The sequence below is a fragment of the Scyliorhinus torazame genome, chromosome 30 (assembly GCF_047496885.1).
Source record: "Scyliorhinus torazame isolate Kashiwa2021f chromosome 30, sScyTor2.1, whole genome shotgun sequence".
In the NCBI taxonomy this organism is placed as follows: Eukaryota; Metazoa; Chordata; class Chondrichthyes; order Carcharhiniformes; family Scyliorhinidae; genus Scyliorhinus; species Scyliorhinus torazame.
The window spans coordinates 29505270-29522893 of NC_092736.1; the positions used below are offsets into that span (position 1 = coordinate 29505270).

At 50.7% G+C, this 17624-nt stretch overlaps 1 protein-coding gene across 3 annotated transcripts in view; it reads right to left on the bottom strand.

The window, feature by feature from the left end:
* Nucleotides 1–17624, bottom strand: part of malt3 (MALT paracaspase 3) — a 178608-nt gene that overhangs the window by 5018 nt on the left and 155966 nt on the right. For all 3 annotated transcript variants that reach the window (XM_072493082.1, XM_072493081.1, XM_072493083.1), the window contains one exon: nucleotides 3496–3621. In XM_072493082.1, coding sequence (XP_072349183.1) covers nucleotides 3496–3621 — 126 coding nt within the window. The remainder of the gene's footprint in view (nucleotides 1–3495; nucleotides 3622–17624) is intronic.

Below are 17624 nucleotides of genomic sequence, written 5' to 3' on the forward strand. Positions count from 1 at the left end.
TACTGCCTTATCATCATGTAAGGTGATGTCCCCTTTAAGACCAGGCTTGGAACCCTTGGGACTCCGCCTCTGGCTCCGCCCATCTGGGAGCCATACATAAAGGCCTGCCTCATGGTCTGTATAGCAGTCAGCACTCATCCAAATCTGTAGCATAGTTATTAGCCTAATAAAGCCTTCTTTACAGTTTAATCTCTAAGCATCATTATTGAGGGTACCTCATCTACTGCTTCTCGAAAACATCCATTTGGCTGATTAATATCCTTTAGGGAAGGAAATCTGCACAAATCAGCCAGAATCTAGTGGAAGAGGCCTCGCCGTGACCTTGAGTCAACTCAGGAAGGCTAAAGCATTTCCTTTGTGGGCAACTGGCCACCAACAAACATGTCGAGTGAGATAGTGGCTGGAATTCTCCATCCTTTGGGATTCCCTGTTCCCATTGGCGGGCCATTCGCTGGAGATCCCACTGACAAGCGGCGGGAGTAGAGAATCCCACCGCCAGCGAACGACGCGCCGCCGAGGCTGGGGCAGCGGAAAATCCAGCCCACTAACTGGACACGAGAGCAACATGCCTCACAATGCAGCTGCAGCAGGAGCAAGGATGGCAAACGTCAGAAAGGTCAAAGCGTTAACCCCGGGCCAAGCGAAGGCGGCAGATGTTAGCATCACCATTTCAGTCAACCACCAAATGCACCACTGTCCCTCAGTCCTGCCAGTCAGCCGCGCAAGCCAGGGTCCAGATATTGAAGAAATGTGAGAAGAAGCCCGGCTCAGAAACACACAGGAATTCTTGACATGACGCATAGGGGCGGCATGCTGGCATAATGGCTAGCACTGCTGCCTCACAGCGTCAGGGTCCCGGGTATACTTTAAACTATCGGTGTGGAGTCTGCACGTCCTCCCCGTGTCTGCGTGGGTTTCCTCCGGGTGCTCCGGTTTCCTCCCACAGTCCAAAGATGTGCAGGTGAGGTGGATTGGCCGTGATAAATTGCCCCTTAGTGACCAAAGATGCGTAGTTTAGATGAGGTAATGGGGTTACCGGGATAGGACGGGTGGGTGGGCCCAGGTAGGGTGCTCTTTCGGAGGGTCGGTGCAGACTCGATGGGCCGAACAGCCTCCGAACAGCACTGTAGGGATCCGACGTTTCTATGAAGGAGGAGTTAGTGCAAATCACCTCCTTTATTTCTGGGTATAAGAAATGAAGGAGCAGGAGGCCATTCAGCCTTCCTGGCCTGCAACACCATTCAGTTAGATCACGGACCTCAACCACATTTAACCCGTCTTCTATTCTTTCATGAGATATGGATGGCGCAGGCTTGAGTGGCTTGCCAGACCATTTCAGAGGGTAGTTAAGAGTCAACCACATTGCTGTGGGTCTGGAGTCACATGTAGGCCAGACCGGGTAAGGACGGCAGATTTCCTTCCCTAAAGGACATTAGTGAACCAGATAGTTTTACATCGTTACTGAGACTAGTTTTACAAATCCAGATTTATTAAAGTAAATTTGAATTTTAAATTTGAACCCGTGTCCCCATTTGGATCTCCAGGTTACTGATGTTGCCACCATTTCCCCAAAGGCCTTGTTGTACATCCCTTGACACCCGCACCTGACAATTGACACCAAACATTTATGGGGAATAGCGAGCTCCGGTAGTGTTTTTGAGTGTTACCATTCTGAGGAAGGCTGGCGACTTCCTTTGACCCCCTCCATGGGTACCATTTTGAATATGGGCTCAACCAATTATAGCTTCTCATTCTTGCCCCTATTAGGTGGTTTGACTGAGGAGGAGCATCAGACAGATCTGTGACACCCGGCTGACCTGAAGGGGCAGGTCCACCCCACAGCGTTGTGACTCCGCCACATCTAGGGCAAGGAGGCAGGTCCCCAAATTATTCCAGCCACAAGGGGAAACAGAACCTCACGCTGTGAGCACCAATCCGGCCCACACTGGCCGCCCTGCCAACGGGCTCCCCCAAGGAGACCGGGTTGCTGTGGCTACACACGGTTTTTACATGTATGAAACTCTGGCTAGCGATGGCAAGTTATTTCCATCAGATGGCTGACCTCTCCCACTCTTGCCGCTTGCTATTAATCTGTGTTGGAAGGATTTACAAGTTGATAATCGACCTCGTTTGGTCGCATTGTGAATGCGACTTCCATGAACATCCAGAATGATGAGCTATTGGTTCAGGGATAAGGATACTACGCCGCAGCTAGAGGGGTTTTAGGGAGGGAATTCCAGACCCCAGGGAGATGAAGGCATAACTATTAATAGGCCGGAGTTGGGGTTTCGTGGGCCAGATCTGAGAGTTCTCCGAGGGACGTAGAACTGGAAGAGGTTACAGAGATAGGCATGGTGAGATCATGAAGGTTTATTCTTAAGGCAAAGTAAAGACCGACACGCAGCATACAGCACGCAGGTCCCAGCTGGCTACCGATCATGCTGGGCCCAATCCGGGCCGGTTTTTAAGTGTTAGTTTCATGAGATCCAGCTGCTAGGCCTCTGCCCCTCAGTGGGGGAGCTTGTATTCCCGCAGCGCGGGTTCAATTCCCGTACCAGCGGGACTAGGGGGTTTTCACAGTAACTTCATTGAAGCCTACTTGTGACAATAAGCGATTATAATTATTATTCCACGCACCCCACGGGGAGATCAATCAGGTCATCCCCGGGGGTCTCGTGAGGGCCATCACGACGAATATACAAATTTTAAATCTGAGGGGGATGGAGGGCTGCCTGCCAAAGTAGGCTGATGAGTACGAAGGTTGGCAAAGGCATGGATAACGGGTTTGACGGCTGCTGGCTGAAGCAGGTGCCAAGACGGACGATGCTTCAGATATGGAGGTAGGTCGCCTTTGTGATGGAGGGGATATCGGATCAGAGGTGTGGCCAGGGTCACTGCCAACAGTCTGGTTCACCCAGAGCCGACGTCTCAGGAGAGGGGGATGCCGAGGGGATGGAGTTTGCGACAGGAAAGACGATGGATTCTGCCGCCCGAAAGTCTTTAACGAGAGGAAATTGCAGCTTATCTAGGGCTGGACATCAGAAGAAGATTCTGACAACACAAAGTAGGATTTGTGGCCTAGCGAGACGAACGGGGAACTATATACAGAGCCCTCTGCCCGCCTCAACTGGGGTCTGTGATATCTGAGGCTTGAGCGTATAATTCAGGCTAATACTCCAGTGTCGTGTGGAGTCCGTCACTTGGGGAAGTTTCCAATGAAATCTTAAATAACGGCCCCAGCTACCCTCTCCAGTGAATGTAAAAGATCCAATTCTATTCTCTAGGTGAGCCTGACCAATAGTTATCCCTCAACCAACATCACAACAGATTATCTGGGCAGTGCCGCATTTCCTGTGGGTGGGAGCTTGCTGTGCACAAATTGACTTGTCGTTTATCGGCATTACAACAGCGACTAGCTATAATCGGCGGTAAAGTGCTTTGGAGAGCGCTGGGGTTGTGGGAGGTGCTATATAAATGCAGGTTTCCTCTTGTTACCTCCAGTTTATGCAGGCCGCACAGATGGAGTGTAGTGTCTGACTGCTGCTGATCATTCAGACTAGACAGCAGGAAATCCATTTGTGCTGAGCCCCCGCTCAGGTCCGAACAAACACTCGCCAGCTCCTGTTGGAAAAATAAAGAAGGTACCAATCTTCCGACAAGCCACTCGATGTGCGTCACAAATGTAAAGAAAAAAAAAAGGCATCTTAAGTTCATTCTTCCCTTCACTCGGCCCATCTTCTTCATTTTCCTGCCCCTCCGTACCACAACCATTACTGAGATTGCAGGGCGGCCCTTTCCAATACCCTCACCCTGAAATGGTGGGTGCCCAGGAGGTGAAAGCATGGAAGATACGATATCTTCCCATTTGGATAAAGGAGGAGTGACCTCCTGAAACACCTTCCCATCCTGTTGCTCTCACTAGGCCAGCACTGGCCAGGCAAATAAACATGAGGATTTCTTCATGTTTACTAACCGGGTACAGGGCCTCACATACATCACTGAGTTGACCATTTCCCAAGAGGAATGAGCTGACGCTCCACTGGTTGTTGACTTGCCAGCTTGTGACTGTCAAAAGGTACATTCCACAATCCACTCTGCAATATGCTGCCTGGTCACAAGGTTTCTTACAGGTATTACGTCAATCTTTGTCCTCTGCTTGTGACCTCCAAAGCATGTGATGGGTAAAGAAATCTGGGAGTTGCCGTATATAATAGTGTTCCTGGCCTGATGGTGTCAGCTGTCCCACAATGAGCTGCTTCACCCACTTGTATTATTTACTGTGTGTGTTGGGAACTTGGCATCCTCTAATCTCCTCTATTCCCTACAACCCTCCCTATCTCTGCAACTTCCTCCAGCCCCTCCAGCCCTCCCTACCTCTGCAACTTCCTCCAGCCCCTAAACCCTCCCTATCTCTGTAACCTCCGTTAACCCCTATAACCCCCCTATCTCTGTAAAAGCCTCCAGCCCCTACAATCCTCCCTATCGCTGTAACCTCCACTGACCCCTACAACCCTCCCTATCTCTGTAACCTCCGCTAACCCCTACAACCCTCCCTATCTCTGTAACCTCCGCTAACCCCTACAACCCTCTCTATCTCTGTAACAGCCTCCAGCCCCTATATCCCTCCCTATCTCTGTAACCGCCTCCAGCCCCTATATCCCTCCCTATCTCTGTAACCTCCTTCAGCACCTATAACCCTCCCCATCTCTGTAATCTACTCCAGCACCTATAACCCTCCCTATCTCTAGCACCTCCTCCAGCACCTATAACCCTCCCCATCTCTGTAACCGCCTCCAGCCCCTTTAACCCACCCTATCTCTGCAACTTCCTTCAGCCCCTACAACTCTCCCCATCTCTGCAACTTCCTCCAGCCCCTACAACCCTCCCTACATCTGCAACTTCCTCCAGCCCCTACAACCCTCCTCATCTCAGTAACTTCCTCCAGCCCCTACAACCATCCTTATCTCTGTAACTTCCTCCAGCCCCTACAACCATCCCTATCTCTGCAACTTCCTACAGCCTCTACAACCATCCCTATCTCTGTAACTTCCTCCAGCCCCTATATCCCTCCCTATCTCTGAAACTTCCTCCAGCCCCTGCAACCCTCCCTATCTCTGTAATCTCCCCTAACCCCTAGAACCCTCCTATCTTGCAACTTCCTCCAGCCCCTACAACCATCCCTATCTCTGCAATGTCCTCCAGCCCCTATATCTCTCCCTATCTCTGTAACTTCCTCCAGCCCCTGCAACCCTCCCTATCTCTGTAACCACCACAGCCCCTACAACCATCCCTATCTCTGTAACTCCCTCCAGCCCCTACAACCATCCCTATCTCTACAACTTCCTCGAGCCCCTATATCCCTCCCTATCTCTGTAACCTCCTCCAGCCCCTATATCCCTCCCTATCTCTGTAACTTACTCTAGTCCCTGCAACCCTCCCTATCTCTGTAACCACCACAGCCCCTACAACCCTCCCCATCTCTGCAACATCCTCCAGCCCCTACAACTCACACTATCACTGTAACCTTCTCCAGCACCTATAACCCTCCTTATCGCTGTAACCGGCTCCAGCCCCAACAACCCTCCCTATCTCTGCAACTTCCTCCAGCCGCTACAACCCACCCTATCTCCGCAACTTCCTCCAACCCCTCCAACCCTCTTTATCTCTGCAACTTCCTCCAGCCCTATATATCCCTCCCTATCTCTGCAAGTTCCTCCAGCCCCTACAACCCTCCCTATCTCTGCAACTTCCTCCAGCCCCTACAACCATCCCTATCTCTGCAACTTCCTCCAGCCCTGCAACCCTCCTTATCTCTGCAACTTCCTCCAGCTCCTATATCCCTCCCTATCTCTGTAACCACCTCCAGCCCGTATATCCCTCCCTACCTCTATCACCTCCTCCAGCACCTATAACCCTCCCCATCTCTGTAACCGCCTCCAGCCCCTTTAGCCCACCCTATCTCTGCAACTTCCTCCAGCCCCTACAACCCTCCCTATCTCTACAACTTCCTCCAGCCCCTATATCTCTCCCTATTTCTGTAACCTCCTCCAGCCCCTATATTACTCCCTATCTCTGTAACCTCCTCCAGCCCCTATATCCCTCCCTATCTCTGTAACTCCCTCCAGCCCCTGCAACTCTCCCTGTCTCTGTAACCACCACAGCCCCTACAACCATCCCTATCTCTGCAACTTCCTCTAGCCCCGACAACCCTCCCTATCTCTGTAACTTCCTCCAGCCCCTACAACCATCCCTATCTCTGCAACTTCCTCCAGCCCCTATATCCCTCCCTATCTATGTAACCTCCTCCAGCCCCTATATCCCTCCCTATCTCTGTAACTTACTCTAGTCCCGGCAACCCTCCCTATCTCTGTAACCACCACAGCCCCTACTACCCTCCCCATCTCTGCAACATCCTCCAGCCCCTACAACTCACACTATCTCTGTAACCTCCTCCAGCACCTATAACCCTCCTTATCTCTGTAACCGGCTCCAGCCCCGACAAACCTCCCTATCTCTGCAACTTCCTCCAGCCGCTACAACCCTCCCTATCTCCGCAACTTCCTCCAGCCCCTACAACCCTCCTCATATCTGCAACTTCCTCCAGCCCCGACAACCCTCTTTATCTCTGCAACTTCCTCCAGCCCTATATCCCTCCCTATCTCTGCAAGTTCCTCCAGCCCCTACAACCCTCCCTATCTCTGCAACTTCCTCCAGCCCCTACAACCATCCCTATCTCTGCAACTTCCTCCAGCCCCTGCAACCCTCCTTATCTCTGCAACTTCCTCCAGATCCCCCCGCATCCTTCTAAACTCCAATGAGTACAGTCCCAGCCTACTCAACCTCTCGTCATAATCTAATCCCCTCAACTCTGGGATCAACCTAGTGAATCTCCTCTGCACTCCCTCCAGTGCCAATATGTCCTTTCTCAGGTAAGGAGACCAAAACTGAACACAATACTCCAGATGCGGCCTCACCAACACTTATACAATTGCAGCATAACCTCATTAGTCTTGAACTCCATCCCTCTAGCAACGAAAGACAAAACTTGATTAGCCTTCTTAATCACCTGTTGCACCTGCACACCAACCTTTTACGACTCGTGCACCAGCACACCCAGGTCCCTCTGCACAGCGGCATGTTTTAATATCTTACCGTTTAAATAATAATCCATTCTGCTGTTATTCCTCCCAAAATGGATTGCCTCACACTTGGCAACATTGAATTCCATCTGCCAGACCCTAGCCCATTCACCTAACCTATCCAAATCCTTCTGCAGACTCCCGGTATGCTCTGCACTTTTTGCTTCACCACTCATCTTAGTGTCGTCTGCAAACTTTGACACATTGCACTTGGTCCCCAACTCCAAATCGTCTATGTAAATTGTGAACAACTGCGGGCCCAACACTGATCTTTGAGGCACCCCACTAGTTACAGGTTGCCAACCAGAGAAACACCCATTTATCACCACTCTCTGCTTTCTGTTAGTTAACCAATCCTCTACTGTAACCGCCTCCAGCCCCTTTAACCCTGCCTATCTCTGTAACCTCCTTCAGCACAGATAACGCTCCCCATCTCTGTAACCTCCTTCCAGCACCTATAACCCTCCCTATCTCTGTAACCTCCTCCAGCACCTATAACCCTCCTTATCTCTGCAACTTCCTCCAGCCACTATATCCCTCCCCATCTCTGTAACAGCCTCCAGCCCCTACAACCCTCCCCATCTCCGCAACTTCCTCCAGCCCTACAACCCTCCATATCTCTGTAACCACCTCCAGCCCCTACAACCCTCCCTATCTCTGTAACCTCCGCTAACCCCTTCAACCCTCCCCATCTCCGCAACTTCCTCCAGCTCCAACAACCCTCCCTATCTCTGTAATCTCCTCTATCCCCTATAACCCTCCTATCTCTGCAACTTCCTCCAGCCCGTATACCCCTCCATATCTCTGCAACTTCCCCCAGCCCCTACAAAGCTCCCTATCTCTGTAACCGCCTCCAGCCCCTACAAAGCTCCCTATCTCTGTAATCTCCTCTAACCCCTACAACCCTCCAAATCTCCGCAACCTACACCAGCCTCTACAACCCTGCATATCTCTGTAACCGCCTCCAGCCCCCACAACCCTCCCTCTATCTCTGCAACCTCAGTTAACCCCTTCAACCCTCCCTATCTCCGCAATTTCCTCTAGCCCCTACAACCTTCCAGATCTCTGTAACCGCCTCCAGTCCCCACAATTCTCCCTATCTCTGTAACCTCCGCTAACCCCTACAACCCTCCCTATCTCTGTAACCTCCGCTAACCCCTACAACCCTCCCTATCTCTGTAACCTCCGCTAACCCCTACAACCATCCTTATCTCTGTAACAGCCTCCAGCCCCTACAACACTTCCTATCTCTGTAACGTCCTCAAGCCCTAACAACCCTCCCTATCTCTGTAACCTCCGCTAACCCTACAAACCTCCCTATCTCTATAACCTCTCCAGTCCCCACAACCCTCCATATCTCTGTAACCTCCGTTAACCCCTACAACCCTCCCTATCTCTGTAATCGCATACAGCCCTTACAACCCTCCCTATCTCTGCAACATCCTCCAGCCCCTACAACCCTCCCTATCTCTGTAACTTCCTCCAGCCCCTACAACCCTCCCTATCTCCGCAACTTGCTCCAGCCCCGACAACCCTCCCAATCCCTGTAATCGCATAGAGCCCTTACAACCCTCCCTATCTCTGCAACATCCTCCAGCCCCTACAACCCTCCCTATCTCTGTAACTTCCTCCAGCCCCTACAACCCTCCCAATCTCCGCAACTTGCTCCAGCCCCTACAACCCTCCCAATCTCTGTAACCTCTCCAGTCCCTGCAACCCTCCATATCTCTGCAACTTCCTCCAGCCCCTACAAACCTCCCTATCCCTGTAATCTCCTCCTTATCTCTGCAACTTCCTCCAGCCCCTATATCGCTCCCTATCTCTGTAACAACCTCTAACCCCTACAACCCTCCCTATCTCTGCAACTTCCTCCAGCCCCTACAACCCTCCATATCTCTGTAACCGCCTCCAGTCCCTATAACCCTCCCCATCTCTGTAGCATCCTCCAGCCCCTATATCCCGCCCTATCTCTGTAACAGCCTCCTGCACCTACAACCCTCCCTATTTCTGTAATCTCCCCTATCCCCTACAACCCTCCTATCTCTGCAACTTCCTCCAGCCCCTATACCCATCCATATCTCTGCAACTTCCTCCAGCCCCTACAAACCTCGCTACTCTGTCACCTCTCAAGCCCCTACAACCCTTCCTATCCCTGCAGCTTCATCCAGCTCCTACAACCCTCCCTATCTCTGTAATCTCCTCCAGCACCTACAACCCTCCCTATCTGTGTAACCTCCTCCAGCACCTATAACCCTCCTGATCTCTGCAACTTCCTCCAGCCCCTATATCCCTCCCTATCTCTGTAACAGCCTCCAGCCCCTACAACCCTCCCTATTTCTGAAATCTCCTGTAACCCCTACAACCCTCCCTATTTCCGCAACTTCCTCCAGCCCCACAAACCACCCTATTTCTGTAAACTCCTCAATCCCTACAACCCTCCCTATCTCGGTAACTTCCCAGAGCCCCTACAGCACACCCTATCTCTGTACCATCCTCCACACCCGATAACATTCCCCATCTCTGTAACATCCCCCAACCCCTACAACTTTACTCATCTCTGTAACCTCCAGACAACACACTAGGGTAGGGAAATCACATCCTATATCACACACTGGGATAGGGAAATCACATCCTATACCACACACTGGGATAGGGGGAAATCACATCCTATATCCCACACACTGGGATGGGGGGGGGGGGGGGGGGGGAAATCACATCCTATATCCCACACACTAGGATAGGGGGAAATCACATCCTATACCACACACTGGGATAGGGGGAAATCACATCCTATACCACACACTGGGATAGGGGAAAATCACATTCTATATCCCACACACTGGGATAGGGGGAAATCACATCCTATATCCCACACACTGGGATAGGGGGAAATCACATCCTATATCCCACACACTGGGATAGGGGGAAATCACATCCTATACCACACACTGGGATAGGGGGAAATCACATCCTATATCCCACACACTGGGATGGGGGGGGGGGGAAATCACATCCTATATCCCACACACTGGGATAGGGGAATCACATCCTATACCCCACACACTGGGATAGGGAAATCACATCCTATATCCCACACACTGGGATATGGGGAAATCAAATCCTGTACCCCACACACTGGGATAGGGAAATCGCATCCTATATCCCACACACTGGGATAGACGGAAATCACATCCTATACCCCACACACTGGGATAGGGAAATCACATCCTATATCCCACACACTGGGATAGGGGGAAATCACATCCTATACCCCAAACACTGGGATAGGGAAATCACATCCTATATCCCACACACTGGGATAGGGAAATCACATCCTATATCCCACACACTGGGATAGGGTGAAATCACATCCTATACCCCACACACTGGGATAGGGAAATCACATTCTATATCCCACACACTGGGATAGGGGGAAATCACATCCTATGCCCCACACACTGGGATAGGGAAATCACATCCTGTATCCCACACACTGGGATAGGGGGATATCAAATACTATACCCCACACACTGGGACAGGAGGAAATCACATCCTATGCTACACACACTGGGATAGGGAAATCACATCCTGTACCCCACACACTGGGACAGGGGGAAATCACATCCTATACCCCACACACTGGGATAGGGGGAATACACATCCTATACCCCACACACTGGGAGAGGGAAATCACATCCCATATCCCACACACTGGGATAGGGGGAAATCACATCCTATACCCCACACACTGGGATAGGGGAAATCACAGCCTATACCCCACACACTGGGATAGGGGAAATCACATCCTATACCCCACATGCTCGAATAGGGGGAAATCACATCCTATACCCCACACACTGGGATAGGGGGAAATCACTTCCTATACCCCACACACTGGGATAGGGGGAAATCACATCCTATACCCCACACACTGTGATAGGGAAATCACATCCTATACCCCACACACTGGGATAGGGAAATCACATCCTATACCCCACACACTGGGATAGGGAAATCACATCCTATACCCCACACACTGGGATAGGGGGAAATCACATCCTATACCCCACACACTGGGATAGGGGAAATCACATCCTATACCCCACACGCTGGGTTAGGGGAAATCACATCCTATACCCCACACACTGGGATAGGGAGAAATCACATCCTATACCCCACACGCTGGGATAGGGGAAATCACATCCTATATCCCCCACACTGGGATAGGGGGAAATCACATCCTATACCCCACACACTGGGATGGGGGAATCACATCCTATATCCCACACACTGGGATAGGGGGAAATTACATCCTATACCCCACACACAGGGAGGGGGGAAATCACATCCTGTGCCCCACACACTGGGATAGGGGGTAATCACATCCTATACCCCACACACTGGGATAGGGAAATCACATCCTATACCACACACTGGGATAGGGGGAAATCACATCCTATACCCCACACACTGGGATAGGGGGAAATCACATCCTATACCCCACACACTGGGATAGGGGGAAATCACACCCTATACCCCACACGCTGGGATAGGGGGAAATCACATCCTATACCCCACACGCTGGGATAGGGGGAAATCACATCCTATACCACACACTGGGATAGGGGGAAATCACATCCTATATCCCACACACTGGGATGGGGGGGGGGGGGAAATCACATCCTATATCCCACACACTGGGATAGGGGGAAATCACATCCTATATCCCACACACTGGGATAGGGGGAAATCACATCCTATATCCCACACACTGGGATAGGGGGAAATCACATCCTATATCCCACACACTGGGATAGGGAAATCACATCCTATACCACACACACTGGGATAGGGAAATCACATCCTATACCACACACTGGGATAGGGGGAAATCACATCCTATATCCCACACACTGGGATGGGGGGGGGGGAAATCACATCCTATATCCCACACACTGGGATAGGGGGAAATCACATCCTATACCACACACTGGGATAGGGGGAAATCACATCCTATACCACACACTGGGACAGGGGGAAATCACATCCTATATCCCACACACTGGGATGGGGGGGGGGAAATCACATCCTATATCCCACACACTGGGATAGGGGGAAATCACATCCTATATCCCACACACTGGGATAGGGGGAAATCACATCCTGTATCCCACACACTGGGATAGGGGGAAATCACATCCTATATCCCACACACTGGGATAAGGGGAAATCACATCCTATACCCCACACACTGGGATAGGGAAATCACATCCTATATCCCACACACTGGGATAGGGGGAAATCACATCCTATATCCCACACACTGGGATGGGGGGGGAAATCACATCCTATACCCCACACACTGTAATAGGGAAATCACATCCTATATCCCACACACTGGGATAGGGGGAAATCACATGCTATACTCCACACACTGGGATAGGGAAATCACATCCTATATCCCACACACTGGGATAGAGAAATCACATCCTATATCCCACACACTGGGATAGGGGAAATCACATCCTATACCCCACACACTGGGATAGGGGGAAATCACATCCTATACCCCACACACTGGGATAGAGAAATCACATCCTATATCCCACACACTGGGATAGGGGAAATCACATCCTATACCCCACACACTGGGATAGGGAATTCACATCCTATATCCCACACACTGGGATAGGGGGAAATCACATCCTATACCCCACACACTGGAACAGGGAAATCACATCCTATATCCCACACACTGGGATAGGGGAAATCACATCCTGTACCCCACACACTGGGATGGGGGGAAATCACATCCTATACCCCACACACTGGGATAGGGGAAATCACATCCCATACCCCACACACTGGGATAGGGGAAATCACATCCTATACCCCACACACTGGGATAGGGGGAAATCACATCCTATACCCCACACACTGTAATAGGGAAATCACATCCTATATCCCACACACTGGGATAGGGGGAAATCACATGCTATACCCCACACACTGGGATAGGGAAATCACATCCTATATCCCACACACTGGGATAGAGAAATCACATCCTATATCCCACACACTGGGATAGGGGAAATCACATCCTATACCCCACACACTGGGATAGGGGGAAATCACATCCTATACCCCACACACTGGGATAGAGAAATCACATCCTATATCCCACACACTGGGATAGGGGAAATCACATCCTATACCCCACACACTGGGATAGGGAAATCACAGCCTATATCCCACACACTGGGATAGGGGGAAATCACATCCTATATCCCACACACTGGGATAGGGAAATCACATCCTATATCCCACACACTGGGATAGGGGAAATCACATCCTGTACCCCACACACTGGGATGGGGGGAAATCACATCCTATACCCCACACACTGGGATAGGGGAAATCACATCCTATACCCCACACACTGGGATAGGGGAAATCACATCCTATACCCCACACACTGGGATAGGGAAATCACATCCTATACCCCACACACTGGGATAGAGAAATCACATCCTATACCCCACACACTGGGATAGGGGAAATCACAGCCTAAACCCCACACACTGGGATAGGGGAAATCACATCCTATACCCCACACACTGGGATAGGGAAATCACATCCTATACCCCACACACTGGGATAGGGGGAAATCACATCCTATACCCCACACACTGGGATAGAGAAATCACATCCTATACCCCACACACTGGGATAGGGGGAAATCACATCCTATACCCCACACACTGGGATAGGTAAATCACATCCTATACCCCACACACTGGGATAGGGGGAAATCACATCCTATGCCCCACACACTGGGATAGGGGAAAACACATCCTATACCCCACACACTGGGATAGGGGAAATCACATCCTATACCCCACACACTGGGATAGGGGAAATCACATCCTATACCCCACACACTGGGATAGGGGAAATCACATCCTATACCCCACACACTGGGATAGGGAAATCACATCCTATACCCCACACACTGGGATAGGGGGAAATCACATCCTATACCCCACACACTGGGATAGGGGAAATCACATCCTATACCCCACACACTGGGATAGGGGAAATCACATCCTATACCCCACACACTGGGATAGGGAAATCACATCCTATACCCCACACACTGGGATAGGGGGAATCACATCCTATATCCCACACACTGGGATAGGGGGAAATTACATCCTATACCCCACACACAGGGAGGGGGGAAATCACATCCTGTGCCCCACACACTGGGATAGGGGGTAATCACATCCTATACCCCACACACTGGGATAGGGAAATCACATCCTATACCACACACTGGGATACGGGGAAATCACATCCTATACCCCACACACTGGGATAGGGGGAAATCACATCCTATACCCCACACACTGGGATAGGGGGAAATCACACCCTATACCCCACACGCTGGGATAGGGGCAAATCACATCCTATACCCCACACGCTGGGATAGGGGGAAATCACATCCTATACCACACACTGGGATAGGGGGAAATCACATCCTATATCCCACACACTGGGATGGGGGGGGGGGAAATCACATCCTATATCCCACACACTGGGATAGGGGGAAATCACATCCTATATCCCACACACTGGGATAGGGGGAAATCACATCCTATATCCCACACACTGGGATAGGGGGAAATCACATCCTATATCCCACACACTGGGATAGGGAAATCACATCCTATACCACACACACTGGGATAGGGAAATCACATCCTATACCACACACTGGGATAGGGGGAAATCACATCCTATATCCGATGGGGGGGGGAAATCACATCCTATATCCCACACACTGGGATAGGGGGAAATCACATCCTATACCACACACTGGGATAGGGGGAAATCACATCCTATACCACACACTGGGACAGGGGGAAATCACATCCTATATCCCACACACTGGGATGGGGGGGGGAAATCACATCCTATATCCCACACACTGGGATAGGGGGAAATCACATCCTATATCCCACACACTGGGATAGGGGGAAATCACATCCTGTATCCCACACACTGGGATAGGGGGAAATCACATCCTATATCCCACACACTGGGATAAGGGGAAATCACATCCTATACCCCACACACTGGGATAGGGAAATCACATCCTATATCCCACACACTGGGATAGGGGGAAATCACATCCTATATCACACACACTGGGATGGGGGGGGGAAATCACATCCTATATCCCACACACTGGGATAGGGGAAATCACATCCTATACCCCACACACTGGGATAGGGGGAAATCACATCCTATACCCCACACACTGTAATAGGGAAATCACATCCTATATCCCACACACTGGGATAGGGGGAAATCACATGCTATACCCCACACACTGGGATAGGGAGATCACATCCTATATCCCACACACTGGGATAGAGAAATCACATCCTATATCCCACACACTGGGATAGGGGAAATCACATCCTATACCCCAGACACTGGGATAGGGGGAAATCACATCCTATACCCCACACACTGGGATAGAGAAATCACATCCTATATCCCACACACTGGGATAGGGGAAATCACATCCTATACCCCACACACTGGGATAGGGAAATCACATCCTATATCCCACACACTGGGATAGGGGGAAATCACATCCTATACCCCACACACTGGGATAGGGAAATCACATCCTATATCCCACACACTGGGATAGGGGAAATCACATCCTGTACCCCACACACTGGGATGGGGGGAAATCACATCCTATACCCCACACACTGGGATAGGGGAAATCACATCCTATACCCCACACACTGGGATAGGGGAAATCACATCCTATACCCCAGACACTGGGATAGGGGGAAATCACATCCTATACCCCACACACTGTAATAGGGAAATCACATCCTATATCCCACACACTGGGATAGGGGGAAATCACATGCTATACCCCACACACTGGGATAGGGAAATCACATCCTATATCCCACACACTGGGATAGAGAAATCACATCCTATATCCCACACACTGGGATAGGGGAAATCACATCCTATACCCCACACACTGGGATAGGGGGAAATCACATCCTATACCCCACACACTGGGATAGAGAAATCACATCCTATATCCCACACACTGGGATAGGGGAAATCACATCCTATACCCCACACACTGGGATAGGGAAATCACATCCTATATCCCACACACTGGGATAGGGGGAAATCACATCCTATATCCCACACACTGGGATAGGGAAATCACATCCTATATCCCACACACTGGGATAGGGGAAATCACATCCTGTACCCCACACACTGGGATGGGGGGAAATCACATCCTATACCCCACACACTGGGATAGGGGAAATCACATCCTATACCCCACACACTGGGATAGGGGAAATCACATCCTATACCCCACACACTGGGATAGGGAAATCACATCCTATACCCCACACACTGGGATAGAGAAATCACATCCTATACCCCACACACTGGGATAGGGGAAATCACAGCCTAAACCCCACACACTGGGATAGGGGAAATCACATCCTATACCCCACACACTGGGATAGGGAAATCACATCCTATACCCCACACACTGGGATAGGGGGAAATCACATCCTATACCCCACACACTGGGATAGAGAAATCACATCCTATACCCCACACACTGGGATAGGGGGAAATCACATCCTATACCCCACACACTGGGATAGGGAAATCACATCCAAAATCCCCACACTGGGATAGGGGGAAATCACATCCTATGCCCCACACACTGGGATAGGGGAAAACACATCCTATACCCCACACACTGGGATAGGGGAAATCACATCCTATACCCCACACACTGGGATAGGGGAAATCACATCCTATACCCCACACACTGGGATAGGGGAAATCACATCCTATACCCCACACACTGGGATAGGGAAATCACATCCTATACCCCACACACTGGGATAGGGGGAAATCGCATCCTATACCCCACACACTGGGATAGGGGAAATCACATCCTATACCCCATACACTGGGATAGGGGAAATCACATCCTATACCCCACACACTGGGATAGGGAAATCACATCCTATACCCCACACACTGGGATAGGGGGAAATCACATCCTATACCCCACACACTGGGATAGGGGAAATCACATCCTATACCCCACACACTGGGATAGGGGAAATCACATCCTATACCCCACACACTGGGATAGGGGAAATCACATCCTATACCCCACACACTGGGATAGGGAAATCACATCCTATACCCCACACACTGGGATAGAGAAATCACATCCTATACCCCACACACTGGGATAGGGGAAATCACATCCTATACCCCACACACTGGGATAGAGAAATCACATCCTATACCCCACACACTGGGATAGAGAAATCACATCCTGTACCCCACACACTGGGATAGGGGAAATCACATCCTATACCCCACACACTGGGATAGGGA